Source organism: Botryllus schlosseri, chromosome 4 (genome assembly GCF_051294905.1).
Source record: "Botryllus schlosseri isolate E-star chromosome 4, Bs_hap1, whole genome shotgun sequence".
NCBI lineage: Eukaryota > Metazoa > Chordata > Ascidiacea > Stolidobranchia > Styelidae > Botryllus > Botryllus schlosseri.
Window position 1 is genome coordinate 3,508,810 of NC_137239.1, and position 16,853 is coordinate 3,525,662.

At 39.0% G+C, this 16,853-nt stretch overlaps 1 protein-coding gene across 1 annotated transcript in view; it reads left to right on the plus strand.

Moving 5' to 3' along the window:
• The window catches only part of LOC145437877 (uncharacterized), a 273,341-nt gene that overhangs the window by 49,350 nt on the left and 207,138 nt on the right, over positions 1–16,853 (plus strand). The window contains exons 4-7 of the mRNA XM_080315215.1: positions 8,454–8,563; positions 12,411–12,527; positions 15,355–15,474; positions 15,800–15,907. Coding sequence (XP_080171341.1) covers positions 8,454–8,563; positions 12,411–12,527; positions 15,355–15,474; positions 15,800–15,907 — 455 coding nt within the window. The remainder of the gene's footprint in view (positions 1–8,453; positions 8,564–12,410; positions 12,528–15,354; positions 15,475–15,799; positions 15,908–16,853) is intronic.

The following is a 16,853-nucleotide window of genomic DNA, read 5'->3' on the forward strand; positions in this document are numbered from 1 at the left end:
ACTCATTCTAGTTGATAAAATGAAATATTGTTGCAGGAATGAGCAATATTACCAGCTTCTATCAACTTAACTAGGTACTCATTTGCTACATGAAAATCACAACACAGGACATGGAATTCTAGGTTAAAATGTCAAATGCAAATAATTAACATCAACTATGTATATACAAGGATAACAAGGTTATGAAATGACTTGTAGCAGTCCTTCAATCAGACACACACATACACATTGAACCAGAGTAGTAAATAGCAGGCAGCCCTGTGATCACAAGCACTGATTTATCAGGTATGCGGAAAACAGACGGAAAACATTCACTGCTGTAGAAACACGTGCAGCTGAGTCAGCCTGATCGCACCATCATTTCCAGACGCCAAACAAGCATCGCATAGTAATAGAATACCCACAACTGACGAGCATATACATAACAAAACGACTGATTACTACTGCATGGCATGGCAGTACCATCATACCGGCATACATGCCGTCTGGTACGTATCTACACATCCTACCTGTAAACTCACCTTCTCATATCACATATTTCTTCGTACAACCAATATACACCCTGAACACAACATAGAAGCACTCTTCTTCGATAATTATTCAATAAATTTATCTCGACAAGCTGCTAAATCCATGAGAGCACACTTTCGACTGAGCTCACGGCAGCAACGATATCCTCGGAAAGTTCGTTTGATCCAACTTTCCGTACGGCAGCAAAAAGCGAAGAAATCGACCGTACGATAGCCGTAGTGAAGGCCGCCGTGAACGAATCGTGCATGTGTGAACATTTCCACGGCACGGCAAAAATCGTGGCCGGGAACCGTGTATGTGTGAATTAGCCTTAAGCTCTTTTAACGTGCGCAGAAATTTGGTGATCGGAAACAGTTTATGGTACCATATTCTACATGGGTACATTTATGTTCCCGGGTATTCGCAAAATGATAACTATAAATTGTGTAAATGTAGGAGGGCCCCCCTCATAAAATCCAAGTAAGCTCGTACAACGCGTGCGGAATTTAATGACCGACAACTGTTTACGGTACCACATTCTACATGGGAACATATATTTTCACAGTTCTTCGCAAAATGACAACCAAAAATTGCGTAAATGTAGGAGTCCCCCCCCCCCTAACATGGGTGGCCCTGCATGTATTTTCAGTTATTTGCAAAATCATAACCAAAAATCGCGTAAATGTAGGAGCATCCCCCCTCATGAAATCAAACTAAGCTCTCTTATCGCGCCCAGAATTTTGACGATCGACAACTGTTTAGGGTGACACATTCTCCATAGGTAGGCCCACATGTATTTTCGTGGTTATTCGTAAACTGATAATTATAAATTGCGTAAATGTAGGAGGGCCCTCCATAAAATAAAAGTAAGCTCTTCCAACCGGTGCAGAAATTTAATAATCGACCACTGTTTACGGTACCATATTCTACATGGGTGCCTGGATTTTCACGGTTATTCGAAAAATGATAATTAAAAAAATGAGAATTATGAATGACCCATTTTACGGTACCGTACCATATTCTTTATGAATGTAAGGATGTCTGTTATTCATAAAATGGTAATAGTTGAAAAAAAGGGCGTAAACCCGGGAAATAGTTGGAAAAAAGCGCGTAAACCGAGGAGGCGGGGCCTCGAAAGCGCGTAAATCAACCAGGGGGCCCTGGGCGACCGCCCACCTCGCCCACCCCAAAAGCCACCGCTGGTTACAACTGATTTTGTGTGTGCTGTGCCGTAATCGTGCGTTGTTTACTGCCGCTCGTGACTCTGTGTACTTGTCATTATTACGTCACAACGACAAAATTCTTTCTATATTTCGAACTTGGTTAACCGCATTTACTGGCGTTCGCTCCTGAAGAGAGCCAGTCGAAAAGCTTCGAGTGGAATAAATTTGGCATTACTAGCGTATTGTTTGCTGCAATATTGAAGCTCTGTACTTTTGAAGGCTGATTTTAGCTGTAGACTGTAGCCTATATATCGTATAATTCCGTTTTATCTGACACAAATCAAACTGGGTGTTCGAAAAGTCGAAAGTAGAATAGCTCAAGATATTTTAGCGGTCCAGAAAACCAATTAGAGGAATATGATGCACAGGAAAAAGGTCAGGTCATATCATATCATATATGACACAGCATCGGTTGATACTGGAAGGCGGAATTGCGTTGTGAAACTGCGAAAGGGAATGGTGAGCAAGGGTTTTCATAAACCACAACATATATTGGTTGCAAACATCATATTATCGATTCTTAAAGCATATATCAGAGTTCTTCAATCCAACGTCTTCAACAAATCCAACTCTCAGCTACAAATTTGGAGATGATGCGGTAAAACACAACGAAAACTTAGTGCAGTACACAAGCCAGAATTTCAGGAGAAAATATTAGAAAACCGAGGATGGAGGGATGATTTTTAGTTTATCTTTTGAGCTTTGCAGAGCATGCCGCTCTTTCAAAGAAAATAGTAGATTACCACTAATCAAATGGCATCAACTTCCATCCCTACGCAATGCGAGATGGAGCTCAAGGGTCATGATTGCGTACTTCAAAATCCCCAGATGGGCAGTAACTCGGGAGATATCATGCTCATTCATCGCAATTGCATGTAAAGAAGAAGCCTGGTATTCTAACCAGATGTCTAAGATGGAATATACTAGAGCCCAACCGATTATCGGTTCGCCGTTAATATCGAGACGATATTACGCTTTAAAAGAATTATCGGTATCGGCCATTCGAGCTGCAAAAGTATCGTCAATTTTCGTGACGCCACAACATGACGGGTAGGACGGCAGAAAACTATATTCTTTGACCGCTAGATTGAGAATAATAATATATTTCATATAGCTTACACTTTACAGGTTTCCAGATGCAGCCTTTCTGGTATATTTAATGTTCAAGCATAATGATCGCTGTAAAGATGTTCAAATAAATGCTCTGAAGCTTTTAAAATGTGCTTATCTATATCCAACTTTTGAATATCGGCTGAATGTATTCGGGTTATTGGTCAAGGTGTGAGATATCGGTTTTATCGGTATCGACCCAAAAATCCAATATCGTTCGGGCTCTAGAATATACCAAATATTATATTGCTGCTAGCTTTGCTTTCGAATGTTCTGCGGTGATAAAGTGCCTTAAAATCCCATTGGAAGTCGGATATGTCTGTTGTAGTTGTCCCTAGCTCTAACATAATAACAGAAATTGATGGATGAACTTTACCTGAAGTGCAAAAGGACATATAATTGAAGATTAAATTTGTAGCAAAGAATACATTTGATTGTATTTTTTTCTATATTTGGACCAATGTCGAAAATTGAAATTAGTTTATGCGGAACATTTTATTCGATTTTAACAAAATGATCATAATTTCATTAATTTATAACAAAAGGTTCGGTAATTACTGCTACAGGCCAAATTATTTTTTCAAGTCATAACCAGACATGGGGTAATCGCGATTAGTAATCGTAATCGATTACGACGATTACAGCATTTTCAAGTAATCGTAATCGCAATCGATTACATTCGAAAAAATTCCGAAGTAATCGTAATCGTAATCGACTACTTCCCATATCTAATCGATTTCTTTATGAAAGAACGATTACTTTTTATTTGTGCAAGGAATATAACGTTAACTGAACAAGTGAGCAATGTGAACATTCGTGAACAAGGAAGAGATATTATACCAGGTTGGTGATAGCACAAACGTCTGATTTTGCCATTGCTCATTATTACGTCAGAAGTGGCCTATTAGTTTTGCTAGTGATTGCGTAAGAAGTATCCACAGTAAATAGATATTCGATGTACGTACATTAGGGTGATTGCAAGAACACCCGCAGTGCTGTATATCAGGTTATCCACACGCCAGTACCTCGCAGCAGGATAATTAATCACCACTCTGCCTAGTTTAAAATAGTAACTTGTGTATTGATGTTTGGTTATGCTTAGCTTAGTTTGACCGTTGCTGCCTGGCGAGCAGTAGGCCTATGTGGTACGTACGTACACCGGACTAAGATTTGAAATTTTGTACTCGTCAAATAAAACGTTTCCACAACGAAGCATTAAAAATCAACAGCTGCTAATATATATCATCACCGAGTCATTTTTGCCGTTTCTCGTAACGGCAGCTTGCAGTAGGCTACATTATCTGTATTAAGTTGAAGGCAAAATTTTATGTTCTCCTCATCTTATTCTCATATGACTCTTATTGAAACGGACGCAAATCGTTAGTCCACAATTCTTTACTCAACATTGGGACCTGCCGCCATAGCCATGGGCTTATATATCATGTTGGGATGGGTTGTAGCTAGAAGAATCAGGACCAACACAACATTTCGTCCCCCACTCCAAACGTTAGTTTTTGGCCCCCATAGGGTGATATTTTCAAGTTGAAGACTGAATTTCGCCAATTAATATTGGTAATTGCATGATATTATTATTAATTTTTAATCCTCTCTCTACCCCCGATGGTCAGATTTACCTGTAGAGCTTGGGTCACGTAATACATAATTATAACGTCTGTTATCTTGTTATAACTACTTTTAGTGTATGTTGTTAATTCGTGACCTCTGGTCTGTTATATAATCAAAAGATATTGTTGTATCCCAAACGTAGCAGACTAAAAGAAAAATATTCGTGAGACGAACACACAAATTGTCATATCTTTAATGCTCTGTGGGTGCCCGGGTGGCATTCGCATTGTGGGCTCAGATTGGAAGGACCGGGCTATTAGTCACGCCCACCCATGCGGCTATTAACACTCGAAACATACCCTAAGTTTCGGCCGAAGTGTTTCTTTCGTGGCACACTTCGGGAAGTCACGTGTTGGTCGAAACTGCATATCAGGGTTGTAACCAAGTCACATGGTTCCGAGTCACGAGTGAATCTTACTTTTGTGGTTTTGACTCGAGTCAAGTCGAGTCATTTTCAATTCATCACCGACTCGAGTCCGAGTCCAAGTCACCGTTTGAAGGGTCAAGTCCGAGTCATAGTGTTATGACTCGAGTCGAGTCCAAGTCACAGTATTGAAGTCATGTTCAGTACATGTTTTCAATCCTGCTTGGGTGATATCGAATTCCTAGCTTGCCATACATGCTCATTTTGTCCCTATCATAGTTTTGGCACGTGTTTATTTAGGCCAGGGCCGGCCAACCCGTGGCCCGCGGGCCACATGTGGCTCGCGAGAAGGTTTTGAGTGGCCCGCGAGGTAATTTCCGAAATTTCTAATATCATCAAAAATGGATTGCACAGATTGTGAACTTGCAAGGCCAACCAAAAATTTGGTTAGTCTGGCCGCAACACTTGAGATGTGATGACTAAAATATCAGTTTCGACTCGTTGACAGATCCATCAACCATTCATATATTGGTATATCTTCGTACACTACAATAAAGCAGAATAATTTGCGATAGATTTATCAAAGGTAAAAATTTTCTACAAGTTTAGCGCAATATGTTGTCACTCGATTTCTTGTTCTAAATATTGTTGCCCTTTTGTGAAAATTGAAGAACACCCATGACCCAATGTATCAGATTGAGTCTAACTATATTAGCGATTACGAGACAAAGTGTCGTTCAACATATGCGACCTTGCGTTTGCACTGGCAGTAAGACCGTCGACTATGAAACCTATAGGCACGAAATGATTGACGCATGTTGGTCGCAGCTTTCGATATCGATATGCCCATGCACCGAATAGCCAAGTCCTCGCAAACTTAGCCCAGCGATGTACAGCAGGCCCGCAATATAATCAAGAGACAATATTATTGACCTATGAACTTCAAAAAATTTTCGCGCTTCGCGCGGATAGTGGCCCGCGCAAAAGTTCGTCAATCGAATGTGGCCCTTTGGCTAAAAAGGTTGGCCAGCCCTGATTTAGGCAGTTAACGGACAGGTCCTGGCCTCATTTACCGATGCTACAGATAACTTCACTAAGTTAGAACGTAAAATCAAATATCTGTCTTGTCAGTCTGATACATCACCAATTCAAGCATTCAGTTTTATGATAAGCACATCGACGATAGCTCATAAATTGCTGATAAAGAACCAACGAGTTCACGTCAAGATACCAGCTGATAGAGAATCAACAGATGCATGTTTATGTAAAGGTATTTACACCAAGCCAGCATGCTGTAAAAGCGTGCATGCAGCGATGTGCATTGTGCAGTGATCTAGTACCTCTTCGTCAGCTGATTTTGTACCTTGGCTGGTGATCCTGTATGAATGAGTGTCAGGCTCAGTCATCATCAACTCGATTATTTTCTGCCGCAGTGCAATTCGGGATTGTTCTGAGCAATTTAGATCCATAAGCTAATGGAAAGCAAATTTCGGATCGAACACGCATGATGTGAAGAAGATGGTTTCACCAAACAGTTTGGGATTACTGATAGGCCAATACAAAGACTCTTCAGTTGTGATCATGTTCACATTTACAAACACTCCTGCAAAACGCTTTAAAATAGAATTTTTCAATGCTTCCACTAATGCGCGCAAGTAATTGACAGTGATAGTGTGCCTAATTGAATGGTTGTAGAGTGAGAGGGAGAGCAGGGTTGGTAGTTGGTACTACCCTGATTGGCATTGGGACGCAACAATGCTGTCTGGCGAAACGAGAGAGTAGCTCAAGAGCAAAATAGCCAGACAGCATTATTGCGTCCCAATCCCGGTCTCCATAACAATGAAAAATTCGAGGCTGATTGTGGGGGTTCCAGGGCCACGAGCGGAATAATATTTATATTTTCGTAATCAGTGCAGAGTCAGCTTTCGATTGATACCCGTTTTACCAAATTTAATGCTCGCCAAGCCGGTCAAAAATGACCTTCAAATTGCCTGTAGTCAAATCGAAATTGTGACGTGAATCAATTTCTGAGGCGTGAGATTTGGTTGTGTCGACGCCATATAGGACACTATGGTACCATTGTCTGTTGTTTTTGCGGCGGCATATCTGATATCAGACGAGAGCAACGAAAGCAGTGGTGACAAATAGCGATGTCGGCAGAATTCGTCAGATGTGTTGAACTAGCCATTACGATTCGCAAATTTAGTCATCTTCAAGTCATATAAAATAAGCCCAATCATTGACTTTGGTCGAGTCATGCGTAATGACTCGAGTACAAGTCGAGTCAATCCAAATATTGACTCGAGTCGAGTCGAGTCATTTTCCCATTTCAAGAAAATGACTCGAGTCAAGTCGAGTCACAAAAAAAAACGTGATTCGAGTCTGACTCGAGTCGAGTCATGATTCGAGTCATTACAACCCTGCTGCATACGTCTTTTGATGTGTCGTGGCACGATATTTACTGGAAGCTAATGCCTATTACTATAAATTAGGGTTGCATTTAAAACAAAAATCAATTTAAAGCAAACATGCTTAAAACAACGCCCTTGTTTGAAACATGTTTTTAATGTTTTTTGGTTTTTTGTTTTGTTTTTAAGCCATGACGTCAAGAACGTCGATTGACATTGACAATTGAAAATATAGATAAATATAGTTTCTTTGACGAAATATCTGTACTATAAATGTTAAACCGACTATTCTGAGGGGTTCCAACAATCCCGTATCGATGTACGTCGGCTATTTCGGGTGGTAATTGGCCAAAGGCTCATACAACATGTTTTTTATAAAGCATTTACACAATTATGGCATAATTTTATAACTTAAAAATAAAGGTAAAAAAACACAATTTAGTTTTTTTAAAGCCTTTGTTTAAAACACTTTTGTTTTATTTGCAACCCTACAATAAAATATGTGTTTTTTGTTGTAGAGGGGGAGACGTATGCATTTCAAAATCAAGCATATCTAGAGATCGTTTTCAAGTTAATGAAAATTCTCGAAAATTTTTGTTGGTTCACAAAAAACTTTTGAGTCCCCTTCGACCTCGCTCCCCGAACTATTGGGAAATTTGGGGTTCGGCAGTCATGGACCTGACAGGAATGCAAATCGTTGGGTGCGATAAATCGTCCTCTATAAAAATGGGCAATGGGTACATTATGACGTAACAAGCAAATGACTCATTTATTTTAAAGGAAGTTTGTTATCTCATTAGACCTTTTCAGCGCAATCCATATATTTTCTTCCGATATAACTTCTAAGATGCAAAATAAATGTAATCGTGAGTAATCATGATTACTTTTCCAATGTAATCGTAATCGTAATAGAGTACTTCCTGATTTTGCTGTAATCGTAATCGTAATCGTAATCGCGTCATTCAGAAGTAATCGTAATCGCAATCGATTACATTCGTGAAGTAATCACCCCATGTCTGGATAACCCTAATGTCTATTTGTTAGGAGTTGAGAGAGCATACGACATAATCAGTTATCAATTGAAAGTGACAATGATCAAACCTACTTTTAGAGATGCTTGTTTTCACTAGCGAAGCCTTGGCTAACGAAATATGCGTTTCGTTTTATTGAACCGAATAATCCAACGCTGTTAAATTTACCTTTTCTATTTAGACAAACCGCAGACACTGATAATAATGATAGAACCTGTTCGGAGTACAAGAATCTAGTCTGGTATGACAGAGGCTGCGACCAACCGAGAAGGAGATACATCTGTCAATTCAGTAAGCATCTTTCCAAGATCGAATTAGACAAAGCTTATGGGCTTCCAGACTACACTCTTACAAATATTCGTAACTTTGTCTCTTCAGTTATATTGACGGTATATGCCTGTTGAATTGGTATGCGGGTACGCCAAAATTACCTTGACTTTTTCTGGAGGGTGACAAAATTATAGATGAAATTCCTACAAGCAATTTCCGGGATAACCAGTATTTCAGATTAAATTTTGTATTCATAAAAGCAGCTTACTGGAAAAGCAATATTTCAGATTTATCTTTGCATTCGTAAAAACATTGCTATTGCATTAACAATTCAATAATTTGAATTGCTTATGGTCTTAATATTGACAATAGACATACATATATATGTGATTTTCGTCATTAATCATAATTCATCAAGAAAATTACTGTTTAATGTTAATCAGTAATCAAAGAACAGCACTGCTGGAGGACAAAGATTTTGGCATTGCAGATAGCATCGTTTATTTCGCTCTATAAATACTAACCTTTGAGACATCAAGGAAGCATGCCAGGCGTATTTGGGATATCGCATAGTTTTACTGTAGGTATGATCTTTTATTCTTATGTAATTATCTCCCTGGTCAGTTCCGCCAACAGTGTAGACACTTGAACGCATGCAAGATGCAACCAGCACATATTGAATCACAGAAGTTGGTTTAGCCATATTCTTTTGCCATTGTGACAAGAGTACTAGGTACTTATCATTTTTCTTGCAAAATTTCTTATGATTTAATTCCTAGGTTATTTTCTTTGTTTTATTTACACAATGCATGCGCGCCACGACAGTAATACTTGTAATATGAATTTCGTTTGCTTTCCGTCTTCTTCCTGACGACTTTTCACACTCGCACTCTTTCACCATCGGACTTTTTCATGTACCCGTATCGCCGTCTCTACAGCCGATTTTCGGTTCTACTAAACTTCACCGTGTTGCTTCATTCTGACAATGTTGTCTATATCACAATTTTTCAGCTTGCGCTTCTTGATATAAGAACCATGCAATGTCCAAGCAGTCTTGCTTCAGCTAGGATATTGCGGTACGTTGACCATAAAACCATGTCACTATTTGTTTCATTTGACCATTTATGATTCACAATGAGCAGGCGATGGTCCGTTTACAACGGTAGGCCTATAAAGTAGCTACAAGCTGTAAAATATCAAATGATAAGTTCACCGACAGCGCAAAATCTACGATACAAACGAAATGCAGAGGTCAAAAAATGTTTGACTTTGTGAACAATTTTGACAAATTTTGACCTAACGCTACAATTTTGACCTAATTTTGACTTTTTTTGACATGTCAAAAAAAATTGCCCTACTGATCTCATATCAGGGAAATGAAAACTTACGCACTAATATACTGAGAATCGTCGAAAGACGTCTTACATGTTACTATTACGTATAGGCAATGGATTAATTTTTAAGTGGGAGCTGGTTCGCACTGTAAAAATGTTAAAAATACTTTTTTCGTAAAATTCCAGTACGAATCAAACGCATGATTGGTTTTAATCAGTGAGGTATTGATAGACTGGGAACCATTTTGGAAAGGTTCTGTGTGAACCCAAGGTGAGCCTCATGACGTCACGTCACCTCATATTGCAAATTCCAACCATATATTTCAGTGAAGTGATATATTAATGTACAACATGATACCAAGCAACGACTCGGGCCACATAATGCCACAACGCTAAAGTAAAAATTGACGTTGACGCCAAATATATCAAGTGGAGCAATCAAATGATTTAAGAATCCAATAAAATCAATATTTCCCGTCGTTTTGCCAACAATTTCGACGAGCACTGACAAGGAAATATTAGCTTTTACTCCCTCACGGTCTAGGCCAGACCGGAACATGTATTTGGCGTCTGTGTATTGATATATTGTTATTGAGCAGAGTGTAAAGGTTTTCTATTATGGACAGTGTGAACGTGAGGTTCACGTTCGCGTTCTGTGCGTGAACATCCGAAATTTAGAGGTTCACGTTCACAAACGAACCTTGGTAGGTTCTGCACTGTGAACATTTTTCATATATTACAATTCACACGTCTTTATAACATCGTTGGTTAAAATTTATTGCATTTCAACTGCGGGTCACTCTATGCATGGAGCTGGCAGCATAAAAAAATCAACTCTAAACGAGCATGCACCTTAACAATCTCTAAAATTTTACTTGCTTTGTTACAAAAAATTTCTCGGAATATCCAGCTTTCCTTTTGTGAATATTTAGTGACTCTCCGCTGTGAGCTTTTACCCGCAATCACACAACATCAAAAGCGAAATACACTACATGTAGGTAATCAGCGAATGATGTTTATTCAACCAATCAATGTTATTGATATCGTTGACTGATTTAAGAAATGTAACAGGCGTACGGGGTCAATTTTGACTTCAAACGTTCACTGTATCATAAAAAAACAAATCCGTGCGATTAGGGTGTTGACTAGTGCCTTCTAACTTGTTAATGGGGTAATAGCGGTAGCAAGTATAGAAACCGATTTTACACTCTGCTCATTATCAACGTAGCAATGCCCAGACGCCGAATACATTGTCCGGTCAGGCCTACATCGTTAAAACGTCAGCTTACATTCCATTGCAAGTCCTCGTCGAAATTGTTGGCAAAGCGACAGAAGATATTGATTTTATGGGATTACTTTATCATTTGATTTCCCCAGTTGATACATTCGGCGTCGTTTTAAACGTCAATACGCACTTCAGAATTGTGTCATTATGTTGTCCGATTCGTCGCTAGGTATTGCGTCCATTAATATAGACTATCACTTCACTGAAATCTAGGGTTAAAATTAGCAATATGACGCCACGTGTCATCATGAGGTTCACACCATACCTATAGTGTCTATACTTGGTACCGATAGTATCCCATTACCATGATTAGAAACACCCCAATCACACGGATTTGTTTTTAACTGAAACAATGAAAATATCAAATCAAGATAGACCCCGTACGCCTGCTAGACTTTTTACATTAGACATCGATGTATTCTTTTTATCAAGTCCATTGATTGATTGAACAGCATCATTCGCTGATTATACTGACGTAGCGTATTTCCATCTTGATATTGTGTGATTACGGGTCAAGCTCACAGCAGAGAGTCACTAAATACTCACAATCTGAAAACCAGATATTTCGAGCAACCTTTGTATCAAATGAAGTAAATCATTTGAGATTGTCAAGGTGCATGCTCGTTAAGTGTTGAGATTTTTGTTCTGCTGCCAGCGCAATGCATACAGTGGCACTCAATTGAAATCCAATGAATTTAAACCAAAGATGTTATAATGACGTGGCAAACTGTAATATATGAAAAAGATTCACAGTGCAGAACCTACCAAGGTTCGTTTGTGAACATGAACCTCGAAATTTCGGAGGTTCACACACAGAACGCGAACGTGAATCTCACGTTCACACCATCCTTAGTATTTAACATGTGTCCGCATATGCGATAATTATATATATCCGTTCCAAGCACCATCAACGTTATGTAGCAGCACTATTCAACTAACTATAAATATGTATTCGCAAAATCGCAGCATACGAGCTATATATAAATCTTCGTGAAATGAAAACGTATTTCACGAACGTAGTCACCTATATCAACGAGATTCGGAAACTCTCATATGAAAATGTAGGGTAAAATTTAACCTCTCTTTGACACATTTTCGTATACCTGGAATTTAGAAGCGTTCACATTACTTATGATAGAAACTTTTGACGTCTAAAAATCCAGATGAACTCATGGCTTGGCAATACTCGATAGGACTGTTGTTCTGATCTAACTATTAATCAAATTTATTCTCTTCATTGTACCGATAGAATCATGTCGCGGTAACGGGGATTGCAACCAATACGAGGACTGCCACACGAGTGCTTATAACGACTCTCTGAAGTTTTGCACATGCAAGGGTGGTTATTCAGGCCCTAATTGTGCAGGTGAAACCACATATTTTTATGTTCGTAATTTCCATTATTTTTCAGTTCGCGACCAGCTTTTAATATAAGTTTTTTTTGTGCGACTCACAATCAGATGAGGTCAAAAGTAGCCAAGAAAGCGACTCGGGTTTAAATAGCACTAGCGAAGCAGAAGAGTACGTGCTTTTCGAATCAGCTTAAAACTATTTGAAGTCGAATTATAATATGGTGGCTTTGAAAACTACTGAAGTAAGTGAGTAGTTTCGAAAATAAGTCATAAATACAATGAGTCAACACCTGGCAACTGACATGCGGAGAACGTGTGAAGCAGATGTTTCAAACTCAAATAGCGTCGCGGGCCGGATTCAAGCCTTCAAATCCCTCCCGGGCCGGGCCTGTCAAGTGATTCCAAAACGGTACCTCGTGTCCTTGCTTTTCCCTTGAATATTTTGTCATAAAGCATACATAGATAATACGTGAACGGCGCCTACGAATATCGCAGATCCAGACGTGGATCATAGGCGTTTAATTCTAGCAAGTCGCAACACTCTTTATTCGCGAATAATTGTATTGGCAAAATACGATGATTTTCCGGTTGAATACATCGAATACGTTGAACCGATAGAAATTGGTATATTTCTACGCAGAAGCTCACTTGCTTTAGTCGTAATCTGGCGTTATCCCTGCGTATAGAAGCTGTGAGGAATCTAAGATATTTAACTGTAGACGCGGACCTTAGAATTTGGTTTATTATTAATAAATCAGCAGTCGAGGACCCCTTGGGTCGGAAGTGACAAAGCAGTGTCGCCATAGCTATCTCAATTTATTATTCGTCAAACTAAGATATTTTCCATATACATTGCAGATAACGGTTCTAATATTCGCAGGTAAATCTAACGCTAATTTAATTGGACTTAGGTAATAGCATGATCAATGGCCTAGTTATCAGGAGTATACATGTCCGAAGCCCGGATTAGGCTGTATACTGCTCAAATGCTCTGATATAAGATTGATTAATCTTTGTAAATTCTAAAATGTTCTACCTATGATTGTGACCTGTCAAATGTCCGCTAAATGCAAAATTTTAATGCGACAGCTTTTACGATATCCTGATGCATTTGTACTGTTTATTGATGTCTACAACTAATTATACAACACCTTTACCAAGTACAGCAACAATGTTATTCGAATATATTAAAATGTGAATATTTTCGTGCCAGGCGTGATAGTAAATAATAGTAAATAGTAAATAATAGTAAATAACTTTTTTACGATGCGCGTGGAATGTCAGTCTGCAAGGTGCCGTCAAATACATTGAAATCCTCTATTATAGGTGCTGCGGCCCGCGGCGCCATCAAAAAGTAGGAAATTGACCCGCGAGCACATTTGAGTTTGAGACCTCTGTACTAGAGTGACCTTTTGAATAACACGAAACTTATCAATGATGAAAAAAATATTAATCATTCAAATTTCCTGATGAGCCCAAACACAATGTTGGCGCTCTCCATGAAGAGGTACCAATTACCTTGACCTTTTGTTAGAGATTCCCTAACTGTTTCGACATCTTTTGCGAGAAGTAATACTGAAAGCATTTGATGATAAATGCATTGATCAACGAGCACAACCAACACCTTATATTATCAAGTAATTGAAACTGGTTAACTGCAAAACAAGATGTACATAACTTTATCTGCAAGTGAGGTTTCATCACTAGCTCTGTAAATATATGATATCTCCAGTGAAATACCATAAAGCATTAGCTGATATCCTGGTCTGCTCTTACGGCACATCAAGTTGCTAGATCGAGAATAGGTAATCTACATCTACTTGCACAGCTGGTGCTGTGGGAAACTTGACAGTATGAACATGACACAATTGACAGTAGTTACAAATATACCTGAAGGAATTACCTTGCATAAATCAATCTGCTCCCTTTTAATTCCATTTTGCACCTAATACATCTCCATTTCCCTCGCTATAAGTTCAGATTCACGTTACACAGACCGGCAAATTCACTGGTCTGGTCAGCTACCTATTTGCTTCAAGCGTGACACCGCCGTTAGTTACGAGGTAGGTTAGTTATCCATATCAATGATAATAATTGAACACTGCCACCTGAAGAAAAATCTGTAGCCCAGGGTTATTGACCGTACCGATTAGGTCACATTTTGCGAGGCTTTTTGGGGAGTATCAATATTAAACATCTTTAGTCTACCTACGCCAAATAATTTGCTCTTGGTTGCAAAAAGGTTGGTGACACCTGCTCTGTCAAATCTCATTTTCAGTATCACAACTTTCTGTAACCGTTTCAAATACGAACTTTGATTTCACTGAATATGACGTCATCAATGTACACATTTACGGATATGGAAGTACTCTCCTCTAAGATCAATGGTACTGAATGGGTGTTCTGATGATGGTAACCACCGACCGTTAAAATGCTGCATAACGATGTATTCTTTGTTAAAGTCATTTTTGATACGTTTATGACAGTGCCCGGAAGCCCTTTTCCTCGAAATAGCCATAGATATGCTATTTTCAATTCACAATGACAATACACTGTGACGCCACACTAAAAGAGTCACTATGTCATATGGCTGAAAAATCAAAGAGATAACATGTTCTAACCATAGGCATGTTTTAAACATGTTTGTTTCGAATTGATTATTGTTTTAAATGCAAGCCTATCTACAGAAGCCAACTATTGCCACCAGCACAGCAAAAAATGAAAATATGTTGATTGGTTTCGAGAATTGAAAAGTACACTACGAAAGTTTACTTGTCTCTTCATGATGGCAATAGCTATGAGACATTTTAACGACATTGAAATTGAAATGTATTCTTTCAGACAATTATTGCGATTCAAACGCCAATCCTTGCCTGCACGGAGGAACTTGCAGATTCAATATATCAGACCCATTTTATGCGTGCGATTGCGCAGTAGGATTTCACGGGAAGACCTGTCCAAGTAAATATCTAATGTGTTGATATTTTGTCATATATGGGTGACATCATGACGATAGGACTGTTTTACTAGTTTCAAATTTGCAAGTGAACATGTCAAAGATTAATGACGACGACATTGGATCAGTTTACTCTCGTAAATGCAATGCCGTCCTCACCGCCGAACAAAATCATGAACTGAAAGAATATTTACTATACCGCAATCAGAAGTACATCGATGGCAATCCCATTCAATAATTATTCATTATATATTCCTTATATCTGCTATAACCGCATGTTGGTAATAGCTATGTAACACTCTAACGCAGTTCGAAATGTATTCTGTACAGACAATTACTGTGACGAAAATTCATGTCAGAACGGAGGAACTTGCCAAGCCGACACAAGTGACTTCTCGTGCGAGTGTAAACCAGGATATTACGGAGCGACCTGTGCAAGTAAAGATATAACGTTGCAATGTTTACGAGTGAACACGTCACGGATCGATGGCAATGAAGCTTGGCCAAGTTACTTTCAGAAATTCACAGGATATATGAAATCATCACAACGGGTCATCATATTGAAATCAGAGTTGAACGGAATCAACAATAATTTCTTTACATTCTCGAAAAAACACCGCTCCACATACCAAGAACTACTTTACTTGAAATGCGATTTGGTGAAATAATTCTGTAAAATTTTTCAACTTCGTGAAACTTGGGTGTTGGTAATTTCCGCGTAATACTTTCTTTTAGTACATTTCTCGAAATTAAAAAAAACTGACTTTGAGTACACGTGACAAGAGACAGATGTCGGTTGTGCTATAATTGAGCTAATTTTTAACGAAAACTTGGGAGGGTCCGCGAGGGTCCGCTCAAATTGTCTATTTGACTACTCACGGATCCGGCCCGTGACGAGATTTTGTACGGCCCGCGAACAGATTCCCGTATTATATGATAATGTGGTCAGCGGCTTAAGTCTGCCGAGAGTTTTAGTGCTGCGTGCGAGAATGGAGCTTACGCGTAAGTTCGTCGTAATATTATTATGATGGTTAATTTGGGGTGCCGGGCTTAACGAACGCCTTGAAATCTTAATTAAAGATTGTAACGTGTGTTAATTGATCAGAGAGAAGCAGACATGGCGGCGCTTGTATGACAATGCTGTTCTCAAATCCCCATTGTAATATATCGACTCAGCAATCGGGCCCGCCAAGTACAATTGACGTATGGTACTAATTATGACGTCATGAAACGCCACGTCCGAAATGAAATGAGGTCGTTTTGACTCTAATTTGTGTCGTAGATGTAGATGTCACTTGAGTACGCACTGTTGCTGGATATAATACATCAAATGGCTTTATATGGCCGCGGCGCATTGGAGTATGAAATTATAAAACAGTGCAAC